Source organism: Aquarana catesbeiana, linkage group LG02 (genome assembly GCF_042186555.1).
Source record: "Aquarana catesbeiana isolate 2022-GZ linkage group LG02, ASM4218655v1, whole genome shotgun sequence".
NCBI classification, from domain to species: domain Eukaryota; kingdom Metazoa; phylum Chordata; class Amphibia; order Anura; family Ranidae; genus Aquarana; species Aquarana catesbeiana.
The window spans coordinates 657,683,495-657,707,246 of record NC_133325.1 but is presented as its reverse complement, the minus strand read 5'-3'; the positions used below and the strand labels follow the sequence as shown (position 1 = coordinate 657,707,246).

General features: G+C 42.4%; 2 protein-coding genes across 2 annotated transcripts in view; one reads left to right on the top strand and one right to left on the bottom strand.

The window, feature by feature from the left end:
- The window catches only part of MLXIPL (MLX interacting protein like), a 257,673-nt gene that overhangs the window by 211,843 nt on the left and 22,078 nt on the right, over positions 1–23,752 (bottom strand). The gene's annotated exons all lie outside the window — the stretch shown is intronic.
- Positions 10,926–18,741, top strand: LOC141129867 (posterior protein-like). The gene is made up of 2 exons (XM_073617915.1): positions 10,926–12,365; positions 18,703–18,741. Exons 1-2 carry the CDS (start codon positions 11,010–11,012, stop codon positions 18,739–18,741), a joined length of 1,395 nt encoding a protein of 464 aa, XP_073474016.1. The 5' UTR covers positions 10,926–11,009.

Genomic DNA, 23,752 nt, shown 5'->3' with positions numbered 1-23,752 from the left:
CCACTTTAATGCATTCTATGCATTAAGATGGAAAAACCTTCTGTGTGCAGCAGCCTCCCTAATACGTACCTGAGTCCATCTCTATCCAGCGATGATTGGTTTCCATACAGAGCTGCACCAGATTTTGCGCCATGAAGTTTTAGTAAATAACCCCCATAGTTCACCCTTACCAAAAAATTGCTTATGCAGATTGGGGACATCTATAGATAAAAACAAACTGTGCAGCTTTGACCAAAGTTGAATAATGCCCTCACTATAGAGGTAGGCCATTTATGTACCTCATTAAGCTGGAAAACTTTAGGACATTGCCAAGAGAAGGCCCTGCCCTATGTCAATATAAGTGGGGGCACACCATGCACCCAGCATTAGAGCGGGAGAGAGCGTGGAGTCAACATCGGAAGAAGCACAGAGGGAAAACACAGCGGAGAAGACTGGCAAAAGAGCGAGAAAACAGCGGAGGAGACCAGGCAGAAGACAGCAGACAGAGGGAGAAGAACCAGAGAGGGAGCGGAGAAGAGCCACAGAGGCTCATCAACATGGGGACAAGGTGCTGTGGGGTGGGGGGGCCGCAAGGCGCCCCCCTGCCCCAAAGCACCCACCCCCCTATGTTGAGGGCATGCAGCCTGGTACGGTTCAGGAGGGGGGGGGGGGCGCTCGCTCGTCCCCACCCCTTTTCCTGACCAGCCGGGCTGCGTGCTCGGATAAGGGTCTGGTATGGATTTTGGGGGGACCCCCACGCCTTTTTTCGGCGTAGGGGGTTCCCCTTAAAATCCATATCAGACCGAAGGGCCTGGTATGCTCTTGGAGGGGGAACCCATGCCGGTTTTTTATTTAAAATTTGGCGCGGAGTTCCCCCTCAAGATCATCAGAGCACAAGTCGCATGCCATAGTCGGATCATGCAAGACGGCGATCCAACTTTGATCCGACTTCATTGATAGTCAATGGGCTGAAGTAGGATCAAAGTCGGACCAAAGGAGTACAGGGAGCATTTTCAAAGTCGGACCGACTTGTGTCGGACCAGTTGAGACAGCTCCCATAGGGAAACATTGATTTTCACACGTCATGCGACATGAGCTCCCAATGTCTGAGCGTTTGTCGCACTAGTGTGAACCCGGCCTGAGGGATGATTTACTAAAACTGGAGAGTGCAAAATTTGATGCAGTTGTGGAGCTTATAACTGCAGCTTGTTCAATTAACCTCCCTGGCGGTAATCCCGAGTCTGGCTCGGGGTGGATTTTCAGTACCAAAAGCGGTAACCCCGAGCCACACTCGGGATCGCATCGCAGGATCCAGGCAAAGTTACTTACCTTGTCCCCAGGATCCTGCGATGTCTCCCCGCAGTGTGTGCGAGCCATCCTCCGCTGGATCTATTACTGTGCCGAAGTCAGTTCCCTGCGAGCGTTGCAACGCACGGGGACGGAGCACGGCGCCAAATTCAAAAAGTAAAAAACACAATACATATACAGTACACTGTAATCTTAGATTACATTACTGTATCAAATTATTTCACATCCCTTTTGTCCCTAATGCTTTGTCCAATGCCTTGCATGCAGTTTTATATTATAAATACTGTTCTTTCTGCCTGGAAACTGGAAATTGTCCATAGCAAAAAGTGTCCCTTTACATCAAAAGTGGTTTTAGACCAGCTAGAAAACAGCGATAATAAATTAGAATCATTCGCAGAATTGAGCGATAGTGATTTGTGGGGAAATCAAACACTGAAAGTAATGACAGCGACAATTCTGCAACTGAGCAAATTTCTGTGGTTTTGATTTGATTACATTATTGAATAATTTTTTATTATTATTTGTTATAATTATTTATAGTTATTTATTATATTATAATTTATGATTTCGTGTTTCAAACTTTATCATACCCGGGATGTCTACTAGACTCTGGTTTGGACAGATTAAAGTGAGTTATTCCTAAGAATTACAGACCTACAATATAAAACACCAAATTTCCATGCAAAACGATGTACTGCTTTGAGCATCAAAAATCTGAAATAATCATACCGCCAGGGAGGTTAAGCTTTGACAAAAAAACCTGGAAGTGGATTGGTTTCTTTGTAAAGCTTCACCAGATTGTGCAATCTCCAGTTTTAAAGTGGATGTAAACCCGAAATTTTTAAATTTTTTTTATCATACTGTAGAGTATAAGATTTCCTATCATTTGAGCCCAGTCTTGCCACACAGAGTTAATCCATCTCTGAGCAATCCTCTTTTATTGTTCAGTGAGAAAAATCTTGACAAACTGAGAGAAACTTTGTCAAATCCTCCCCCTTGCTGTGAGTGACAGGTGATTTACATCTCGTGCATTAGCCTAAGACATGCATTATTTTTTAATTCCCACCCCCACTCCTTTCTTCTGCAGCTCTGCAAGGATTGGCTGTTCCACACCTCACCATGATTTGGCATGCTGAAGTCATGTGGTTACTTTCCTGTCTTTTCACTGGATGTTAGAGATCATAGCAGAAGTTCAGTGTTAGAAATACACAGGAGAAAATGCATATTGACAAGGGGAGTGTAGAGGTGGGCGGGGAGTCTACTGACATCACGACTCCACCCACCGAGCTCCAGACAACAGACCCACCCACAGAATCTGCAGTTTTTCGGGTCTAATAACAGAGAGAGGGGAGACATTTGACAGGTAAAGATACTTGCAGGAGGCATGTATATCCTTATAGATAACCAATATGGCAGTTGTTTAGAAAGGATGACATTGGGTTTACATCCACTTTAAATGAACACCTAAGGGTCATTTATGAGGGCCACTGACTGTTGCAACATGAGAATGGACTTAGTGCCAGTTCACACCAGATACCGTTCTGTGCACTTTTTTTCCGCACTAAAAATGCATGCAGTGTTTTGCCATGTATTCCAATGGCTCTAGTTCACACCCGTGCAGTCAGTTTCCGGTCAGTTTCCGGTGCATAACAAAAGGTAGAGCATGCTGATTTTTTATCTGCACAGAACTGTACTGGAACCTAGCAAATTGTATCAAAAAGGCACTGGAACTGCATGTGGTGTGAACTGTAAGCAAAAACTGAACCGGAAAGTATGAGTGCATTTTTGTTGTGTGAAATTGCCCTAAAAATGTATGCAGTGTTTACTATGTAGTCCAACTGCTCTAGTTCACACCAGTACAGTCAGTACACGGTGCAGAAACTGACTGAAACTGACCACATTGGTGTGAACTAGAGCCATTAGAATACATGGAAAACACTGTGCATGCATTTTTAGTGCAGAAAAAAAGCGCACGGAACTGCATCCGGTGTGAACTGGCTCTTAATCTTTAAGTAGTTCGAACTCTGCACTGTACCAAAGACAGATGAACTTTACTTAAAGCAAACCTTCAGAACAGATAAGGAAAATCAAGTTTAGATTGTACAGAGTGATATTCCAGTCCACTGCTGACATCTTTAAAATTCCATAAAGGACACAGTCATTTATTCCCGGTTCACACTAGATATAGTGCTGGAACCAACCGCAGGTGATTTGGAGACAGGAATTGGACTGCATTCCTGTTCAAATCACATGCGGTTCTGCAGCAGTGCGATTTGAGTAATTAATTCTGTATGGCTCAAATCGCACCGCATCAAAATCGTGCAGTACCCCTTTTTTTTTTTTTTTTTTTTTTTTTACAAACCCATGCGATCTGATCCTGCAAATCACACTGTGTTTTGCAAACAGATTTCGGAGTGTCTTTAACCACTTCAGCCTTGGAAGGTTTACCCACCTTAATGACCAGGCCATTTTTTGCGATACGGCACTGCGTTATTTTAACTGACAATTGCATTGTCATGCAATGCTGTACCCAAATAAAATTGATGTCCCTTTTCCCCACAAATAGAGCTTTCTTTTGGTGGTATTTGATCACCTCTGCGGTTTTTATCTTTTGCACTATAAACAAAAAAAGACAGACAATTTTAAAAAAAAAAGCAATATTTTTTACTTTCTGCTAGAACACATTAGAGCTGCACGATTCTGGGAAAAATGAGAAAAACTATTTTTTTTTGTTTAGAATAAAGATCACGATTCTCACGGCGTAACATAATCTTTCACATTATACAAAAAAATTGTCCCAACTTTACTGTTTTTTTTTTTTTTTTATTCATTAAAGTGTATTTTTTTTCCCCAAAAAAATTGCATTTCAAAGACCGCTGCACAAATACAGTGTGGTATAAATTATTGCAACAACCACCATTTTATTCTCTAGGCTAGCGTCTCTGCTAAAATATATATACAATGTTTGGGGATTCTAAGTAATTTATTTGCAAAAAATAATGATTTTAACTTGAAACCAACAAGTGTCAGAAAAAGGGTAAGTCTTTAAGTGGTTAAACTTCCCTCATTTACAGACCGAAGTTTATTCCTTTGATCTAAAGAACAAAACGTTACAGTGTTTATAATTAGCTCAGTGGCTGAGAAAGGTTGTGAAACTTGGCAGACTGCCTGTTTTTTTTTTTTTGACAGCTGTCAGCTTAAGCAGAGAACTCTGTATAGAATCGGGAAAATACTTTGTTAAAGCGGAGTTCCACCCAAAAGTGGAACTTTTCGCTCATTTGTCTCCTCTCCCCCTCTGGTGCCACAATTGGCACATTTCGGGGGGGAGGGGGGACAGGATACCTGTCTTTGACAGGTATCCTGTTCCCACTTCCGGGAGTCCGCGCCGCAGCCCGTGACATCACCGCGGGGCTCCCTCCTCCTCCCCCAGCTGCCGGGCAGTAGGAGAGAGGAGCGGGACCTCGCGCACGCGCAGTAGAGTTCCCGGCGTGAAGCTGTAAGGCTACACTGCCGGGTTATCTTTCCCGTAATGGCGGCGGCAGCACCCGACAGCTGATGGAAACATCAGCTGGGGTGCCGACATCGCTGGACTCCAGGACAGGTAAGTGTCCTATTATTAAAAGCCAGCAGCTGCAGTATGTGTAGCTGCTAGCTTTTAATTTTTTTTTTTTTTGGGGGGTGGACCTCCGCTTTAAGCTCATGAGGAGGGTAGAATCGTGATCTCGATTCTTAATGATTAATCGTGCAGCTCTAAAACACATCCAATTAAAAAAAAAAAAAATTAAAAATCAAATTTCTTCTTCAATTTATGCCAATATGTATTCTGCTACATATTTTTGGTAAAAAAATCCCACAAGTTAAAGTAACGTAGTGCCGTATCGCAAAAAATTGCCTGGTCATGAAGATGGGTAAACTTTCCAGGGCTGAAGTGGTTAAAGACAATCCCAACTCGCAAAACACAGTGCGATTTGCAGAATCAGATCGCATAGGTCTGAGCAAAAAAAAGGGGTCCTGCACAATTTTGGTGCAGATGCGGTGCGATTTGAGCCATACAGAATTAATGACTCAAATCGCACTGCTGCAGAATCACATGTGATTTGAACAGGAATGCAGTGCAATTCCTGTCTCCAAATCACCTGTGTTTCCAGCACCACATCCAGTGTGAACCGGGCCTAAATGACTGTGTTCTTTATGGAATTTTAAAGATATCAGCAGTGGACTGGAATATCACTCTGTACAATCTAAACTTGATTTCCCTTATCTGTTCTGAAATTTTGCTTTAACCCCCCTGGCGGTATTCCCTGCCTTCCCTGTGCCGTGGCTTCCGTTCCCTGCGAGCGTCGCGCAGGTGGGTGGAACCGGCGACAAATTCAAATAGTATAAGGCACAAACACATTGATACATTGCAATCCTATTGGATTACATTACTAAATAAAATAAAATTGACCTTAGTTTGCCCCCCAGTGCTTTCTCCAGTACCCTTGCCTGCAGTTTTACTGTACTTTCTGTCTGGAAACCGCAGAATGACCATGGCATCAAAAAAGCATGCCTCTACTTTAAAAGCGGCATATGACCTGCTGGAAAACAGCGACAGCGATACAGAATCACTTGCAGAATTGAGTAATAGCGATTGTGGGGAAGTTCATCAAAAGGCACGGAAAGCGATTTCAGCGATGATCCTGCGACTGTGCCCAGTGCTGTGTGGACTTGGTGCTCGATTGACTACGGTACAGAGCACGCAGCGCCCCCAAAATTCCCGTTTACTGGAGCACCCGGTATCAAAGTGGAGGTTGAAGATGACAACCCTTTGGCATACCTCCAACTCTTTTTGACCGATGAGGTTATAGAAAAAATTGTTATGGAACAACAAGCTGCTACGCATCAGAGGTTTGCAAGGAGCAGAAAGTGGGAACCAGTGACCAAAGAGGACATCTGGAAGTTTCAGGGCCTAATATATCTTCAGAGGGTGATGGGGAAACCCCTGCAGAAGTGGTATTGGACAACCAACAAATTACTAGCCACTCCTTTTTTTGGCACGGTCATGCCGGAGTACAAATTTTCTCTGATAATGAAGTATTTGCACTTTAAAAATAATGAAGAATTTGACGAGACTTCTCATCCAGCACCAAAACTCAAAAAGATATGGGAGGTATATCAAATTATTCAGAAATATTTCCAGCAGACCTATGTACCAGATAGAGACATCAGTATCGATGGAAGTCTAATGGCCTACCAGTGGCGTCGCTAGGGGGTGGCTACTGGGGCTATAGCCCTGAATCTGGGGCCCATAGCCCCGAGTCTCTTACCTGGGGTTGGCTCCAGGCTCCATCTGCTCAGCTGGTGGCAGGGGGAGAAACATAACTAGTTAATGTTATCAGGCACAAGTTCTTATCAATATTCAGCAGTTCCGACAATTTAATCATTGTCCCGACGTCCACTTCTGTACCAATCTATCGGGCAATGTAATTGTCGGGAACCGCAGCCCCCCCGATGTAAGGGGGGCTCTCTGGGGACCCTGATGTAAGGGGGGGCTCTCTGGGGACCCTGATGTAATGAGGGGTGCTCTGATGTAAGTGGGGATCCACACTCGGATATGTAACAATATTTTATACATAACATATATATATATATCTGTATATATATATATCTGTATATATGTATCTGTATATATATAGATATATATATATATATATAGATATATATATATCTATATATATATATCTCTATATATATATATCTATATATATATAGAGATATATATATAGATATATATATATATATCTCTATATATATATACAGCTAGATACACACATGTGTATTATATATATGTGTATGCCCGCCTAAGCGTATGACTTTCTTTACTTCGCTGCTATGGGCTCTAGCCCCAGATCTTTTGTAGACCAACGCTCCTGCGGCCTACAAAGGAAGACTCAGCTGGATACAGTATATCGAGTGAGCATGATTTGGTATAAAATCATTCATGCTCTGTGAATCCAGCACTGGTTACATATGGCATTCGGTCCTTTACACCGGGCAAGGAACCAAATTCAACTAAAGATTCAGTAATTATGGAATGGCAACCGCTTCCGTTCTTACTTTGATTGAGCCATTGCTGAATCAGGGCTACTGTGTAACCACAGACAATTTTTACACTTCTCCAGAACTGTATGAGTTCCTTCTACTGAACAAGACGGATTCATATGGGACCGTTAGGCAACAAAAAGCTCAAGGCAGGAGAAATATTGGCTGGCAGAAAGGCAAAATGATGGCACTGAGATGGCGCGACAAAAAAGATGTGTGCCTAATGCGTGCAATCCATAACACCTCCGCTGTCATGGTACACACAAAAGGTGGAAAAGACGTAATGGAACCACAAGTCGTGATGGACTACAACAACACCATGGGAGGTGTTGACAGAGCTGACCAGGCCATGACATTTTATCCAGCAATGAGAAAACAACAAAAAAAAAAAATTACAAAAAAAATCTTCAGGCATCTTCTTGAACAGTGCCTGTGGAATGCCTTCATTTTGATTAAAAAAAAAAGTGACAAGCGGGTGGTTCATGCGGACTTTGTTTGGAAAGTTGCCGAACTTATATTTCTCAAGCACCAAACACCAACGACTGTAAATAGATCTGGACGTCGTGCTGCTGGCGTTTGGCGTGAACCCAGGACGCCTGACTGGACCACATTCCACCAACGGAAAAGAAGTCAGCACCCACAAGGATGTGTGAGGTTTGCTGTTCTAAGCGTGATGACACTGGAAGGAAAATCAGAAAAGAAACCAGGTTCTATTGTCCTGACTGTGACGTCGGACTTTGTGCTGTACCATGTTTTAAAATTTTCCATACCCGGGACGTTTACTGAAGTAATATGACTACTAATATTGCACCCTTGTTTGGACAAAAAAAATGTCAGTGTTTTTGATATTATTTACTAAAATGTATTGAATAAAAAGTATTATTATTATATTATTATGTTTTATTATTTATACTTATTTATTATATTATAATTTATGATTTTGTCTTTCAAACTTTATCATACCCGGGATGTCTACTAGACTCTTGTTTGGACAGATTTAAGAGAGTTATTCGTAAGAATTACAGGCCTACAATATAAAACGCCAAATTTCCATGCAAAATAATGGTACCGCTTTCAGCACCAAAAATCTGAAATAATCATACCGCCAGGGAGGTTAAGTAAAGTTCACCTGTCTTCGGTACAGTGCAGAGATCGAATTACTTAAAGATTAAGAGCCAGTTCAAACCAGATGCAGTTTTGTGTGCTTTTTTTCTGCACTAAAAATGCATGCACAGTGTCTTCCATGTGTTCCAATGGCTCTAGTTCACACCAAAAACTTATGACAAAAAATGACAACTTCAAAAAAGTCGCCATGTCTCTTACTAAATATCTTGGACTGTCTACCTTCCAAAATGGGTTAATTTAATGGATATCTGTACTGTCCTGACATGTTTGGGCCTCGGGAAATGAGATAGGCCTTCAGTACATCAGGATTGATCAATTTTCAGATATATATATAATATTTTGTGGACTCTATGGCGGAGATTTACTAACACTGGAGAGTGCAAAACCTGGTGCAGCTCTGCAGAAAAAACAATCAGCTTCCAGCTTTTATTGTTAAGAGCCCTTTCACACTGGGGCGTTGGGGGCGTCGACAGTAAAGTGTCACCATTTTTATTTTATTTTAGAGTTGTTTTACGGCTGCTAGCAGGGCACCTTAAACCCCAACTAGCAGCCGAAAAAGGGTTAAAAGCGCCTCTGCATCAGCACTTCGGTGGCGCTGCCCATTGATTTCAATGGACAGGGGCGCTTTAGGAGCGGTGTATACACCACTCACTCCTAAAGCACCTCAAAGAAGCTGCTTGCAGAAGTTTTGACGTCCTGCCAGCGCACCGCTCCAGTGTGAAAGCCGTCCGGCTTTCACATTGGAGTGACAGAAGAGGCGCTTTACAGGCGCTATTTTTAGCACCTGTAAAGCGCCTCAGTGTAAAAGGGGTCTGAAGCTTAATTGAACAAGCTGAAGTTAGAAGCTGATTTGACTGCCATGCACAGCTGCACCCGATTCTGAGTTCCCCAGTTTTAGACCCCTTTCAAACTGAGGCGCTTTTCAGGTGCTTTCACGCTAAAAGAAGCGCCTGAAAAGCTCACAAAAACCAATTTCCATTAAAATCAATGAATGCTTTCACACTGGGGCAGTGGGCTGGCAGGGCGGTGAAAAAACGCCCCTCTCCATTGAAATGAATGGAAAGCTCTTCAAAAGCGCCTGAAAAGCTCTTCAAAAGCGCTCAAATGTTTTACTGGCAGTTTAGAAGCGCCTCAGTGTGAAAGGGGCCTTAGTAAATCTCCCCCAATAACTTTCCTACCTACTGAATAATATACACTGATTTGGGTTATTTTCACCAAAGAAATGTAGCAGAATACATTCTGGCCTAAAATTATAAAGAACAATTATTTATTTGCAATAGAAGTGTAGAAATCGATATAATTATTAATATTATATCTGTGTATTAATTTGTCTAGTCCCTATAATTAGTTGGCCTAATAAACTCTGAGCACATGCTATTGTTAATATCACAATAATACCAGGTTAGTTATGAAACCAAACACACGGTGCTGCTAGTAAAACAAGTTACATTTATTTCCCAATAAAAATAAGATATTGTTTTACTAGCAGCACCGTGTGTTTGGTTTCATAACTAACCTGGTATTATTGTGATATTAACAATAGCATGTGCTCAGAGTTTATTAGGCCAACTAATTATAGGGACTAGACAAATTAATACACAGATATAATATTAATAATTATATCGATTCTTACATTTGGCACCCCGGACTGTGAATTCTATTTTTACACAGGATCCACAAAAACCTAATGTATTTTTGTCTTGAGTCCCTGCACAAGATTGGCGCTGGCTTGCGAATTCTGAAAGTATATGTTAAACGTTTGTATCATTAATATGCTTTAGGTCTGTAACCAGCCAAAGGTGCTGGCGAGTAAAAGGGCTGATCACCCTTGGTTAGAGATTGACAGGAATTACCATACATCTTTGAGAAAAAAGTGGGAGAAATATAGATTGTTATTTTAAATTTTTAATTTTTTACATTTTTTTTTTTTTTTTTTTACCCACGTGAGAGTGAAATAGCTTTTCCAATAGAAGATCAATGTGGCCTGCAACCTAACGGGAAGGCATTGATTGGCAGTATGCCTTGTGTCTTAGAATGTGCCTTGCGTCTGGTAGGCTGTAGAACTACAAGTCACTGTTAGGTTTAAATGGCTTTGTAGCAGTTTTTTTTTTTGTTTGTTTAGCTTTGCATGGTAAGCAACTCTGGTAAAAGCAGGTTAGACCAGCTTTAGTGGGGGTAGGCTAATTAGCATATCAATGGATATTCCCCAGTAAGCATGTGGTAATCCTAAAAGCCACATAGAACCTACAGGACAGAAGTGCTCATATACAAGGCAGCCGATAATGCCACAGTAAGTGTGGTGGGTCTTTTCTATGGATATTCAAAAGTTTAATGATTTTGAATGATATCAGGTAAAAGTGGTAATGAATGAAGAATATTGAAGGCTAGAAGAGCGATTCAGTTTTTTTTCGTGAGTGTAAGAGATAACGATAATTAAGTTTGGTGTGTTACTCAGTGCACTGTTGGAACGTTAGTACAAATAGAATTGTGTATTGTGTGGATTGTATGGTTGTGAAATGGAACTGGTGTATACATATGTTAAAAAGTACGCTTCTGCCAATTATCATTCATGTGCAGATGGACCTCTATTGTCACAGTGTCAACAACATAATAGCAGATTGGGTAAGCAGCTAAAAAAGAAAGTTAAAAAAGAAAGGTTGGCAAATGAAATTGCAGTGTTGCTCAGAATTAAATTTATATCTGAGCAAATGGAGGGGAAGTGGGAAGCAGAGAGGAGACGTCTCGGGGAGGACATAGAGAAAATCAGTGAAAACCTTCTAAAGATTGCAACAGCCTCCAGTAGTGAGATGGATGAATTGCGGACTACAGCACGCAATTTGTCAGAAAGAAACAGTGAGCTACAAGAACAGCTGCAGAGGTGCAGCATGGACTGTGATATGAAGAGCAAACTTTTAGAGTCATTGCGAGTAAAGTTGTCAGAGATGGAAGAGTCGGTTATGTCTTTAGAAAGAAAGTTAGCAAATGCACACTCCCAGCTTCTTACTAAAGAGCAATGTATAGTATCGCTCAATGAGCACAAAGGAACATGCCAATTGGCCAATATCTGCACAGTCAATGAGGAGAAGGGCTGTGATGAAACACATTCTGCTATTGCACCCATAGCTTCGAAGCAGGATAACAGTATGATTACAATCCAAGAGAGACTTACTTTGTGCCAGATTCTGGGTGAATTTAATGCCCTGGAATCACCAGTGAGTCTGTCCAATAAATTTGAGGCTCTAGTCCTTAAATTTTATTTGACTAATGAGGATGCATGTTCTCTTCTGAGAGCATGGCTACCAGGACCTTTGGCAGGCCAGTTATTTGCACAGGTTAATGATAACTTAGCAGATGCAGAGGTGCGGAAGAAAGAGTTGCAGCGTATTGTGGACAGTCGTGATAATGGTATGAGTGATTTACAACGAATGAGATTTAGGAGAGGAGATGACCCAATTTTGTTCTGCAGTGAGTATCTTGGATTGTATACGAAAGTGTTCAACTGTTCTGACTTATTGGAGGATGATACAAGTTTCATATACTCAATGGCCAATAAGTGTTATGTAAGCTATCCCATTAGAATGGCTCTGAGGAATGCTAGATCCTACCAAAATTTTGTCAATATCCTGCAAGACTTCTGTCAAGAGTCCAGTGGTAGGGAATATGGGTCAAAGGCAGGTGTATCCATAATAAGCAGAGGTACAGGAAGGCAGAGAGAGTTCAGACGTTCTAAATGGAATAGGCATGGACATAGATTTTGTAAAGCCCTTAACATAGCTAGCATGGAGCAGGAAACCCCAGAATTACAGGGTGCACAGGCAGCCATAACGGAGTTATCATCCAAACATGCAAAAGCTGAATGTGCAATGGTGAAGGTACCCTCTGCACATGCGCAGTGCTCAGCAAAAATAGAAGTGGAGCAAGCAGAAAAAACAGACGCTCTTATTGCTGCAAGTGATGTTGCTATGACAGAAATCAATGGTGGAGATGTAAATAAAAATGTGATAACTGTGCTTGAAAGTGATTCAGGAGTTGAAACTTCTGATGACTCCTCAGATGATGAAAGTGTAAAGTATGGATATTCCAAGCATAGTAATCATAGTAATAATGTCCAGCAATGTGAGTTTCCAATGCCGTATGCTCAAGAAAGGGCCGATACAGAGGGACCAGCCCTCAAATGTTTTTTGTGTAAAAGGGGGGGTCACATCGCTAAGTATTGGTGCGCAGCGAATAATGATATCAAAAGAAGGTCGCAGTACCCCAAAACGACCCCAAGGCATTATGAAGTGTATTCTGCCCGAAGGGGTAGCAACCCAAAGCATGGAGGCCATAGTAATCAAACCCGTTTCCCTTTAAAGACCCAAATGCGGAGACTACAGACTGAAGATCGCCAATATGGGGAACAGTTACGTAGAGTCAAAATGGAGGTAGCTGCATGGTTATTCAAATGTAGCACTGGGGAAAACAATGTTAGCAGCACTTAGTGAGCTGCATGGATGCTCCTTGCCATATTTTATTTATATACGACCCTCACATCTAAACCTTATACATAGCAAATGTTCCCCTACATTGCAATTAATGGGAAAAGGCTTGGGGGACTTAAAAAGTCAATTGTCATGATAATTGTGTGTAATCACTGTCTTTGTGTTCCTTTTTCAGAGACCTTGGAAGAAGATAAAACTGGTTTGGATACTAATGTCTGTGTTTGTTTGCAGGTTCTTCAAAGAGAGAACAACAGTGGGCACATTTAGCAAAACAGGGGTTAGGTTATGGTAAAGGCATAATCGATTATCAAATGGTACCATGAGCTCATTAATTAGTAATTGTTTGCAAACAATGAAAAAAATAAGATAAACAATAGTCAGGCATTAATGGATTCAAGAGTTACAAGTGAAGTTACAAATGTTGTGATGAGGTACAGATGTTTTGTTTTTTTGTTTTTCCCATTAACTAATTGTCTTTCAGATGGAAATGAGCACTTACTCTTCTCAGGAGGAAAATCCATGGATGCCTTTAGTTAAAAGTTGAGTGTTTGTCATTGTCTTATGGTGGTTGTCTTGTCATGTTGTTTTTGTGTAATAATGGCCAGAATTTTAATTTTTTTGTTAAGTTTTTTTAATTTTTTTAATATTTTTGGTATTTGTTTAGTCATCCATTTTATTTTTGTTTGTTCAGGTGGAGAAATTATTGTTTAGTCCACCTGAAAGGGGGGCAATTGGCCATTCCGTCAATTAGCAGCTGAATAGATGGTCATGGGATATGTCCTGCAGCTGTATACATTTTGTTGAGTTAAGACAAGAGTTGTGGGTAGGAGGCCATTCTAGCTTCTAGAGTTCGTTTTTTTTCTCTCTTTGTTTTATGTTCATTCAGGTGGAAAAAGTTACAAGGTGTACGCTTTGTCCACCTGAAAGGGGGGTTAGTGCATAGGTCTGAAAGTACAGATAATGCATTGTCTTTTTAATGCTTAAAATTTTGAATTTTGGGAAGCAACGTTCAAGTTCATGGTTTTTAAAATTTTTTTGATCATACCAGGGGGATCCATTTTAGAGTGGGTTCAGCCTAAAGAGGTCATGGTTGTTTTGATAGGTTGGTCAGGGTTGCAGAAACCAGGAATACTAAGTTCCTGGTTCCAAGGAAGGAACTATCAGTAAACATAGTAAGCGAGCAGATATTATGGATAAGAATTTGATTCTGCTCTTGTTTTTTTCACTTCCAGAGTCCTGGTGAAGCGTGATTGGAGAGGTCTCTGGAACAGGGATGACAGATGTTCATCTGGTTGGCAGTTTGACTGTGCCGCATCACACTGCAAATTTGTTCTGATAAACATCAGGAGAGAAGGGACAAACAAAAGATTCAGTTTAATACTTGTTTTTGCTTATGGACAATTTAATCCTAATTCTGAATCTGAAGGACTGTGCCTATCAACGACACTTGTGAGACATTTTTTCCGGATTCACTCCTGATAAATACAAACGTGCTATTAATACATGTGGGATGGGTTGGAGGTTGGGGAAGGAATATACACATCCAATCTGTCAGAACCTGAAATGTAAAATATGTTTTTTTTTGTTGAAGGAAGGAATTGAAAGAAGAAAAGGTTTTTAATGTATGACATGTATTGACGTAACGGAAGTAATATGGTGCAGGTACCCAGGAGACTGGCGCTTATACATAATAAGGTGTCGGTTGGCCAGACTAGAGGTTGGCCAGGTGACACATCAATGGCGTGAAAATTTCCTTGTATGGGGAGATACGTCTGGCTGATGTCTCAACTGAGAGGTTGAAACCCGGCACAGGGAAGGCCAGTGAATACGCACAGGAGCATGCTCCGTTAGATACAGGGAGCAAAACGCTGGCTACCAGGGTACAGTATGCCTTCACCACATGGCACTTCAATGTCTCACAATGGTTGGTAAAATTCCATTACCCTATATGTGCTGAATATACACTGAATCAAGTGCGGTCAGTATACCAGTGACTTGCTCCCAGAGATGTGCGGACACAGAAGGAGGTTCATGCAGGGCGCGTGTTTCTGAGGAGTAACCCGAAAGAGGAGGGATGTATTCAGCACTATATTGGGGGAATAGGAGCTGGGATGGGTGTTGTTAATGGGGTGGACATCGGCCTCCTGAGGAACAAACTCGCAGCCATAGCTTCAGAGAATAAGCGGGGCTTTGTTACTCAGAGATTGGTGGCATCCTTAATAACATTCAACAAAGTCACATATATACCCAGGTTAAAGTGGCTCAAGATTTTGTCAACCATGTTGAGAGGTTGGTAGAGAAAGTGATGGTATAGGAGGGGAATCTGTCATTGGCTCTTGCGTGCACGAAGTGGCAGGTGGAAGTGTCAACCAGCATTGAGCTGATTGTACAGTCTCCATATGAGGGACAGAGGCCTTATGAGTTAGCATCACCGCTCAGTAAGACTTTGCCAAACACGTCGATTACACTGATCCAAAGTGGTGGTCGAATGCCTGGATGGGCCATACCAGTTTGGATTGTGAAAGGTGTTATGCTGTATGATCTCAAGTACAGAAGTGCAGACTCGGTCTGTATATTTGGTGGCATTAATGGGCTTACTGACTGGGGATTCTATCTTCGTGCGTTTGAGGCTAATTGCCCACATATGACCAAAGAAGCTGGAAGATGGAGGCAGGTTGATACTTCCCTTGGTCAGAAGCATGACCATGATGTCCTTTGTATGCCAGGTCAATACATGGTGGTGAACAAAAAAAATGTTGGGAAGATATTTCATTCTGTATTCGGGATGGAAGGATCATTGCTGGAAAGGAAGCACCTGGGTATTATTTGGGACATAGACGAGTTTGTTTCCTTGTCCTAAAGAATGCAGATGTAACGTTAGTCATGGAACTAGATGGTTCTTTGAACCTAACCATAGGTAAAGGTGCATGGTATACCCTGGGCATGGTCTTTGAAACCCAGGCACAGGGATGGAATTGTGTGGGTTTTGTCATTGTTACAGATTTATATGTGTTGTTAAACTTGATATTTATATAGTAGGGTCGCAAAGTTATCTATGCAAGCTGGGGAACGAAGTGACGGTAGGGTCTCTGCGTACAAGTTAGAGACTTTGCTGCCAAGTCAGAGCCCTGCAATACCGCTGACATGCCCGAAATCTGATGGGTCATAGGTATATATGTATATATTATGGTAATGGGTTGATTTATGTCATGGTATAGTGTGATAAAGGTATATTTTAAGCTAGTAATATGGGCAAAAGGCCCTCCTCGAGACTCTATATCTGAAAGCTGGTTAAGATGCTGCTCTGGATGTGTGCTGGTGAATGATGAGTGTATGGACACCCCTTGTCTGTTTTATACCCCTTCATGAAGATGTTAGAAAGAAGAAGATACAGAATGGTGACATGGGAGCTGTCACGGAAGAATGATGTTGGTGTGTCACCCAGTAGCAAAGCGGCACGTGTTGGGAAACACAGCACGTTGGGACCGTTATGGACTGTTCCACAGGAGCTGGTTCTGAGGCCTATGTTGAGAGGCGCAACATGCGTTAGGACATTTATGGACTGTTCCATAGGGGCTGTTTCTGCACATGTTGAAAACACAACACGTTAAGACAGTTAAAGACTGTTCTATAGGTACTGGCTTGGAAACATATGTTGGGGAGGAAACAGTTATGGACTGTTCAATAGGAGCCGTGTCTGAAGAAGGGTGGTATGCGCCCTTTAGGCGCAAAGCGGCATATGTTGGATAGCAACATGGTTTAATATCTTACTTCTGGTATTTCACTTCCTGTTTGACACAGCCAGGTAGCAATGAAACACATCAAAGCTTCATGATCAGAAGAACAATGCCTTGGCTCAAGCCCACCTGCTGTGACATGTGCGAGTACAAGCTTCAAAGAGACCACTGCTGCAAAGATGTCTATTGAGATTTGAGACAGGGCTGATAGAGACGCTGGCCCTGGGGGACAATAAAGCATGCCTCCTGGAGAATGGGCAGACATTTGAAATGATACGTGGCTACGAGTGGGCGTGTATGTTTGAATGTAAGGGACATACAGGCTTTTGTTCCTTCTCTTGGCTGCTGGGAAGCCTGCTGTAAGGTCATCCCCTTTGCTATCTCGGGACCTTGCTCTGACCAAGGGCTTAGGCCTATATTCCATGAGGCCCAGACCCCTTTATCATCCAGAACCCGCAGAGGAAACCATGTGTGATAAGTATCTTTGATATTTCATTGTTGTTATATGTTGTATAGATGTGCTGTTAGTATAGTGTGTTCTGATTGTAAGCTATGTAACATTGTAAGACCCTTTTAGTACTTTTATGATAGTTTCCTAACTCCTTGGGAAATAAAAATAAGATATTGTTTTACTAGCAGCACCGTGTGTTTGGTTTCATAACTAACCTGGTATTATTGTGATATTAACAATAGCATGTGCTCAGAGTTTATTAGGCCAACTAATTATAGGGACTAGACAAATTAATACACAGATATAATATTAATAATTATATCGATTCTTACAGAAGCAAAGAAGAAGCTTTTTTTTTTTTCAAAAAATTTTTTTTTGTGTGCATTTAGTAAAAAATAAAAAACCCAGTGGTGATTAAATACCACCAAAAGAAAGCTCTATTTGTGTGAACAAAATGATAAAAATGTTATAAGGGTACTGTGTTGCATGACAGCACAATTGTCAAAGTACGACAGTGCTGAAAGCTGAAATTTGGCCTGGGTAGGAAGGGGGTAAAAGTTCCCGGTATTGAAGTGGTTAACATACACACCCGGAGTGGTTCACATGAATGGTGTGGTTTTTATGTGGTGTGCAAACAATTTGCTGCGAATTGCGCACTGCATTAGTGTGAACCGGGCCTTAGTTGCCTTTTTTAACACTATGGCAGCTCAGGGTGGACAGTGAATGACTGCTTTTGCTAAGTTACATTAATCTGATAGATTTCCAGTTTCTAGAAGTGTTGGTAGGTGTTTTGATGCCGACGTAGTATTTTCCACATTGGCTTACTATGGGGAGATGGTGTTTGCAGGCTCTGTCTATGGCTGAAGCCATTCTGGCAGGGACCTCTCCCACTTCTTAGGCCAACGTGATACTAGGTGGGACCCTGCGCTGGGCTTTGGAGCATATAAGACTCATTTTCTTCCAGCCAATCTTTCTGGAGTCATGCACACTACACATACTCATCTAGATCATGGCTTCATGTTCAAGGTAATCACTGGAGATCATTCTAGTCCTGTGAGCACACATCCTCCCCTACCATTGGGGTTCTTTACTAATGTGTATATTTGTCCCAGTTCTTATTCATTTCTACACTGTGGCTAAGTCTCTTTCTAATCTCTCTTCCAGCATTTCTAGCCTTTCCTTGGTTGTGGGTTGCATTCACTCTCATTCACAACTTTGTAAAGTGCAGTTTTACATACTATTTTATCATTTTTAATCATTGCATTGGAGCCCATGCACATCATCTCTGGACACTTTTTCTGTGGAGGATCGAGTTATGCTCCTGTTCCATTCCTTGGGTCCCAGTACCTCAGTGTCCATGGCAGACGCCTTAAGCGGCATTTTTGTTGCAATTTCACCATTTCACATTCAGCGATTATGTAAGTGCCAAGGGGGAGGAGCCATTTCCTCCCTTTGGTTACTATTTTCCTTCTTTTGTCAGGCACCCTTGCAATAATATTTTTTGGTCATTATTATTTTTTACATTTGTGTTTTTTCACAGATATCTGATGCACTTTCTCCTGAAGAGTGGAATAAATAGTTGAAACGCGTAGAGATTATTTGATGCATCGTATTCCTATTAGATGGTTCAATCAGTTATATATAGTATCTCACAAAAGTGAGTACACCCCTCACATTTTTTGTAAATATTTTATTATATCTTTTCATGTGACAACACTGAAGAAATTACACTTTGCTACAATGTAAAGTAGTGAGTGTACAGCTTGTATAACAGTGTAAATTTGCTGTCCCCTCAAAATAACTCAACGCAACAAAAGTGAGTACACCCCTAAGTGAAAATGTCTAAATTGGGCCCAAAGTGTCAAACTTGTGTGACCACCACTATTTTCCAGCCCTGCCTTAACCCTCTTGGGCATGGAGTTCACCAGAGCTTCACAGGTTGCCACTGGAGTCCTCTTCCACTTCTCCATGACGACATCACCGAGCTGGTGGATGTTAGAGACCTTGCGCTCCTCCACTTTCCGTTTGAGGAAGCCCCACAGAGGCTTAATAGGGTTTAGGTCTGGAGACACGCCTGGCCAGTCCATCATCTTTACCCTCAGCTTCTTTAGCAAGGCAGTGGTCGTCTTGGAGGTGTATTTGGGGTTGTTATCATGTTGGAATACTGCCCTGCGGCCCAGTCTCTGAAGAGAGGGGATCATGCTCTGCTTCAGTATGTCACAGTACATGTTGGCATTCATGGTTCCCTCAATGAACTGTAGCTCCCCAATGCCGGCAGCACTCATGCAGCCCCAGACCATGACACTCCTCCCACCACCATGCTTGACTGTAGGCAAGACACACTTGTCTTTGTACTCCTCACCTGGTTGCCGCCACCACTGACACTCCAGGCAGCAGCAGCAGGATCAGAGAGGAAGTGGCTCGTGGGGCCCGGCTAACACAGGTGTGTGCTTGCTTAGGGGGGTGATTCAAGATCTAATATATCACTGTATCTGGCCCATAACGCATGTGCTGCCTGCAGCCAGTGCCACCCATGCCATAATATGCCGCAGACAGTGCCACCCATGCCATAACGCATGTGCTGCCTGCAGAGACAGTGCCACCCATGCTGCCAATGGCATTATGCCATTGGCAGCATGGGTGGCACTGTCTGCAGTACATTATGGCATGGGTGGAACTGTCTACAGTACATTATGGCATTGGCGGCATGGGTGGCACTGTCTGCAGCACATTATGGCATTGGCGGCATGGGTGGCACTGTCTGCAGCACATTATGGCATTGGCGGCATGGGTGGCGCTGTCTGCAGTACATTATTGTATTGGCAGCATGGGTGGCACTGTCTGCAGCACATTATGGCATTGGCGGCATGGGTGGCACTGTCTGCAGCACATTATGGCATTGGCGGCATGGGTGGCGCTGTCTGCAGTACATTATGGCATTGGTAGCATGGGTGGCACTGTCTGCAGTGTATTATGGCATTGGTGGCATGGGTGGCACTGTCTGCAGTGATAAATTTCACTTGAAGACAAACCTGCACTTTGTTTCAAGGGAGGGGCTAGGGGTGGGGCTGAAGGAAGGACCAGGGGCGGGACCAGGGGTGGGGCTGAATGGGGACCCCGTCAGGTGGGCTGTACGGGGACCCATGATTTCTATCAGCTGCCCTGGTCGCCACACACGCTTGACACCATCTGAACCAAATAAGTTTATCTTGGTCTCATCAGACCACAGGACATAGTTCCAGTAATTCATGTCCTTAGTCTGCTTGTCTTCAGCAAACTGTTTGCGGGTTTTCTTATGCATTATCTTTAGAAGAGGCTTCCTTCTGGGACAACAGCCATGCAGACCAATTTGATGCAGTGTGCGGCGTATGGTCTGAGCACTGACAGGCTGACCCCCACCCCTTCAACCTCTGCAGCAATGCTGGCAGCACTCATACGTCTATTTCCCGAAGACAACCTCTGGATATGACGCTGAGCACGTGCATTCAACTTCCTTGGTCGACCATGGCGAGGCCTGTTCTGAGTGGAGCCTGTCCTGTTAAACCCGCTGTATGGTCTTGGCTACCATGCTGCAGCTCAATTTCAGGGTCTTGGCAATCTTCTTATAGCCTAGGCCATCTTTATGTAGAGCAACAATTGTTTTTTTTAGATTCTCAGAGAGTTCTTTGCCATGAGGTGCCATGTTGAACTTCCAGTGACCAGTATGAGAGAGTGAGAGCGATAACACCATATTTAACACACCTACTCCCTATTCACACCTGAGACTTTGTAACACTAACGAGTCACATGACACCGAGGAGGAAAAATGGCTAGTTGGGCCCAATTTGGACATTTTCACTTAGGGGTGTACTCACTTTTGTTGCCAGTGGTTTAGACATTAATGGCTGTGTGTTGAGTTATTTTGAGGGGACAGCAAATTTACACTGTTATACAAGCTGTACACTCACTACATTACATTGTAGCAAAGTGTAATTTCTTCAGTGTTGTCACATGAAAATTATATATATATATATATATATATATATATATATATATATATATATATATATATATATATATATATATATATATATACACATTTTTATACTCTGTCCCTGAGGTGGTCTATGTCATCTAGGATGGTTGCTACATATTTATCCTACAATGTATTACTTTCATATTGTTGCCAGTTTTCATATATTTATGATATAATGTATCAATTTATTGTTGTTGCTTGTTCTATCTACCATGTTTTGTTACATGTTGTTTATATGGATACAAACCCATGAATGCATTTTTTAACATGTTATGCAATCATTACTAAGGAATATACTGTGTTTTTACACTGACTGCCTTTCTGTTGCCGCACATACCTAATTTAACCACTTCCCATCCGGGCCATTTCTGGTACTTCGCTCCTACATGTAAAAATCATTTTTTTTCTAGAAAATTACTCAGAACCCCCAATCATTATATGTATATGTTTTTTTAGTAGAGACCCTAGGGAATAAAATGACGGTTGTTGCATTTTTTTATGTTACACTGTATTTGTGCAGCGATTTTTCAAACATGTTCTTTTAGGGGGAAAAAAAACAATTTCACGAATTAAAAAAAAAACCAAAAAAAAACAGTAAAGTTAGCCCAATTTTTTAGTATAATGTAAAAGATAATGTTACGCCGAGTAAATAGATACCTAACATGTCACACTTTAAAATTGTCCACACTCGTGGAAAGGCACCAAACTTCGGTACTTAAAAATCTCCATAGGTGGCGCTTTAAAAATTTTTACAGGTTACATGTTTAGCGTTACAGAGGAGGTCTTTGGCTAGAATTGTTGCCTTTGCTCTAACGCACGTGGCAATACCTCACATGTGCGATTCGAACACCGTTTACATATGTGGGCACGACTTACGTATGCGTCCGCTTCTGTGCGCAAGCAGTGCGTGACAGGTCCTCTTTATGGAGAGATGTGGGGTCAATAAGACCTCACATCTCTCCTCCAGGCTGGAAAGGCGGAGATAAAAATAAATAAATAAACTCTCTCTGTCTTTCCAGCCGCGTCCTTTGTTTACTCCAGCCAGCCCAGACGTGGCGTCATAACATCACGCCTGGGACTCTGAGGGTCACAGAGATGACTGAGGACCATCTGGTCACCAGAAATCTCTAGGGTAAACTTTCGGCAGCCACCGATTCGTTCTCCAGTTCGCCAATCATACGGGTAAGCCTGGAGAAGCACCGGAGGGCAGCGGGAGGACATCCCCTCCCGCCGCCTGTAAGAACGATCAAGCGGCTGAACTGCCGCTATGATTGTTCTTACGGTGCACAGAATCATCGGCTGAAAAAGATGATATCTGTAGTATGTCTGTAGCTGCAGGCATCATTCAGATATCCCCACTCAAATTCCATGACGTCATATGACGTACTGCGGGCAGGAAGTGGTTAAAGTCTCAATTACCCATTCTTTATTTATAAGTGTTGGTATTTCTACATGCACAATTGTTAGTGTTTTATAAGAAGCTTTGTCCAATAAAGGCATTATGTACTATTTGTTGTTCCGAGTATAGTGGCCCTTTAAGTGACCCGTCCCTGTTTGCAGACTCTTGGCTTTTTTTTTCTTAACAAATATGATTGTTCACTGACTTCTGACCCTTTCAGATTTCCCCTAAACTTGTCAAAACTGGAATTATTGGATACGTCTGTGTGCTGGCAAAAGTGATGTTTACTTCCTCTATTGGGAAATGTGCTGCCGTACAGTTCATTTTTGTTTACATTTTTTGCTAGCTTCAATACATTTAATTAGGGCTGTTACTGATTAAAATTTTTGTGTTCGATTAATCGTTTTTTTTTAAATCGATTAATTATAACGCACATACAGATCCAACTACTTTTAGCTGATTTAGCACCGTTGTTATGGCAACGTCCGAAGCATACATAGTGGGGCATGGCTAGGACGTCACACGTCATAATCTCAGCCTTACCGTGCCCATAATCTCAGCCTTATCGTGCCCATAATCGCAGCCTCACTGTGCCCATAATCGCAGCCTTACCGTCCCCATAATGCAGTCTCACCGTGCCCATAATCTCAGACTTACCGTGCCCATAATCGCAGCCTCACCGTTCCCATAATGCAGTCTCACCGTGCCCATAATCACAACCTCACCGTGCCCATAATCGCAGCCTCACCGTTCCCATAATGCAGTCTCACCGTGCCCATAATCGCAACCTCACCGTGCCCATAATCGCAGCCTCCCCATGCCTATAATGCTGTCTCACCATGCCCATAATCGCAGTCTTACCGTGCCCATAATCGCAGCCTCACTGTAGTCAGTGCCTGGATTACACAGTCTGCAGGCATCTCCTGCTGTGTGTCTCGGAGCTGAATGTAAAAACTTTGGCCGCGCTGTGAGAAAAGTCCCGCCCTCCTCCTAGATCAGATCGTGTGATAGACAGAACACTGCGTCTATCACACGAGCTGATCTAGGAGAAGGGCGGGACTTGTTCTCGCAGCGCAGCCAAAGTTTTCACACTCAGCTCGGAGACACACAGCGGGAGATGCCCGCAGACTGTGTATGACATATAGTGGAGCGCTGCAAAAACACGTGGTGACGTGG

Excerpts from the sequence above, each read along its gene's own strand:
- LOC141129867 (XM_073617915.1), top strand. The coding sequence starts at position 11,010 with ATGGAACTGGTGTATACATATGTTAAAAAGTACGCTTCTGCCAATTAT. Across the intron at positions 12,366-18,702 it reads CTGAATGTGCAATGGTGAAG|ATATCTGATGCACTTTCTCC; the intron begins GTACCCTCTGCA and ends GTTTTTTCACAG.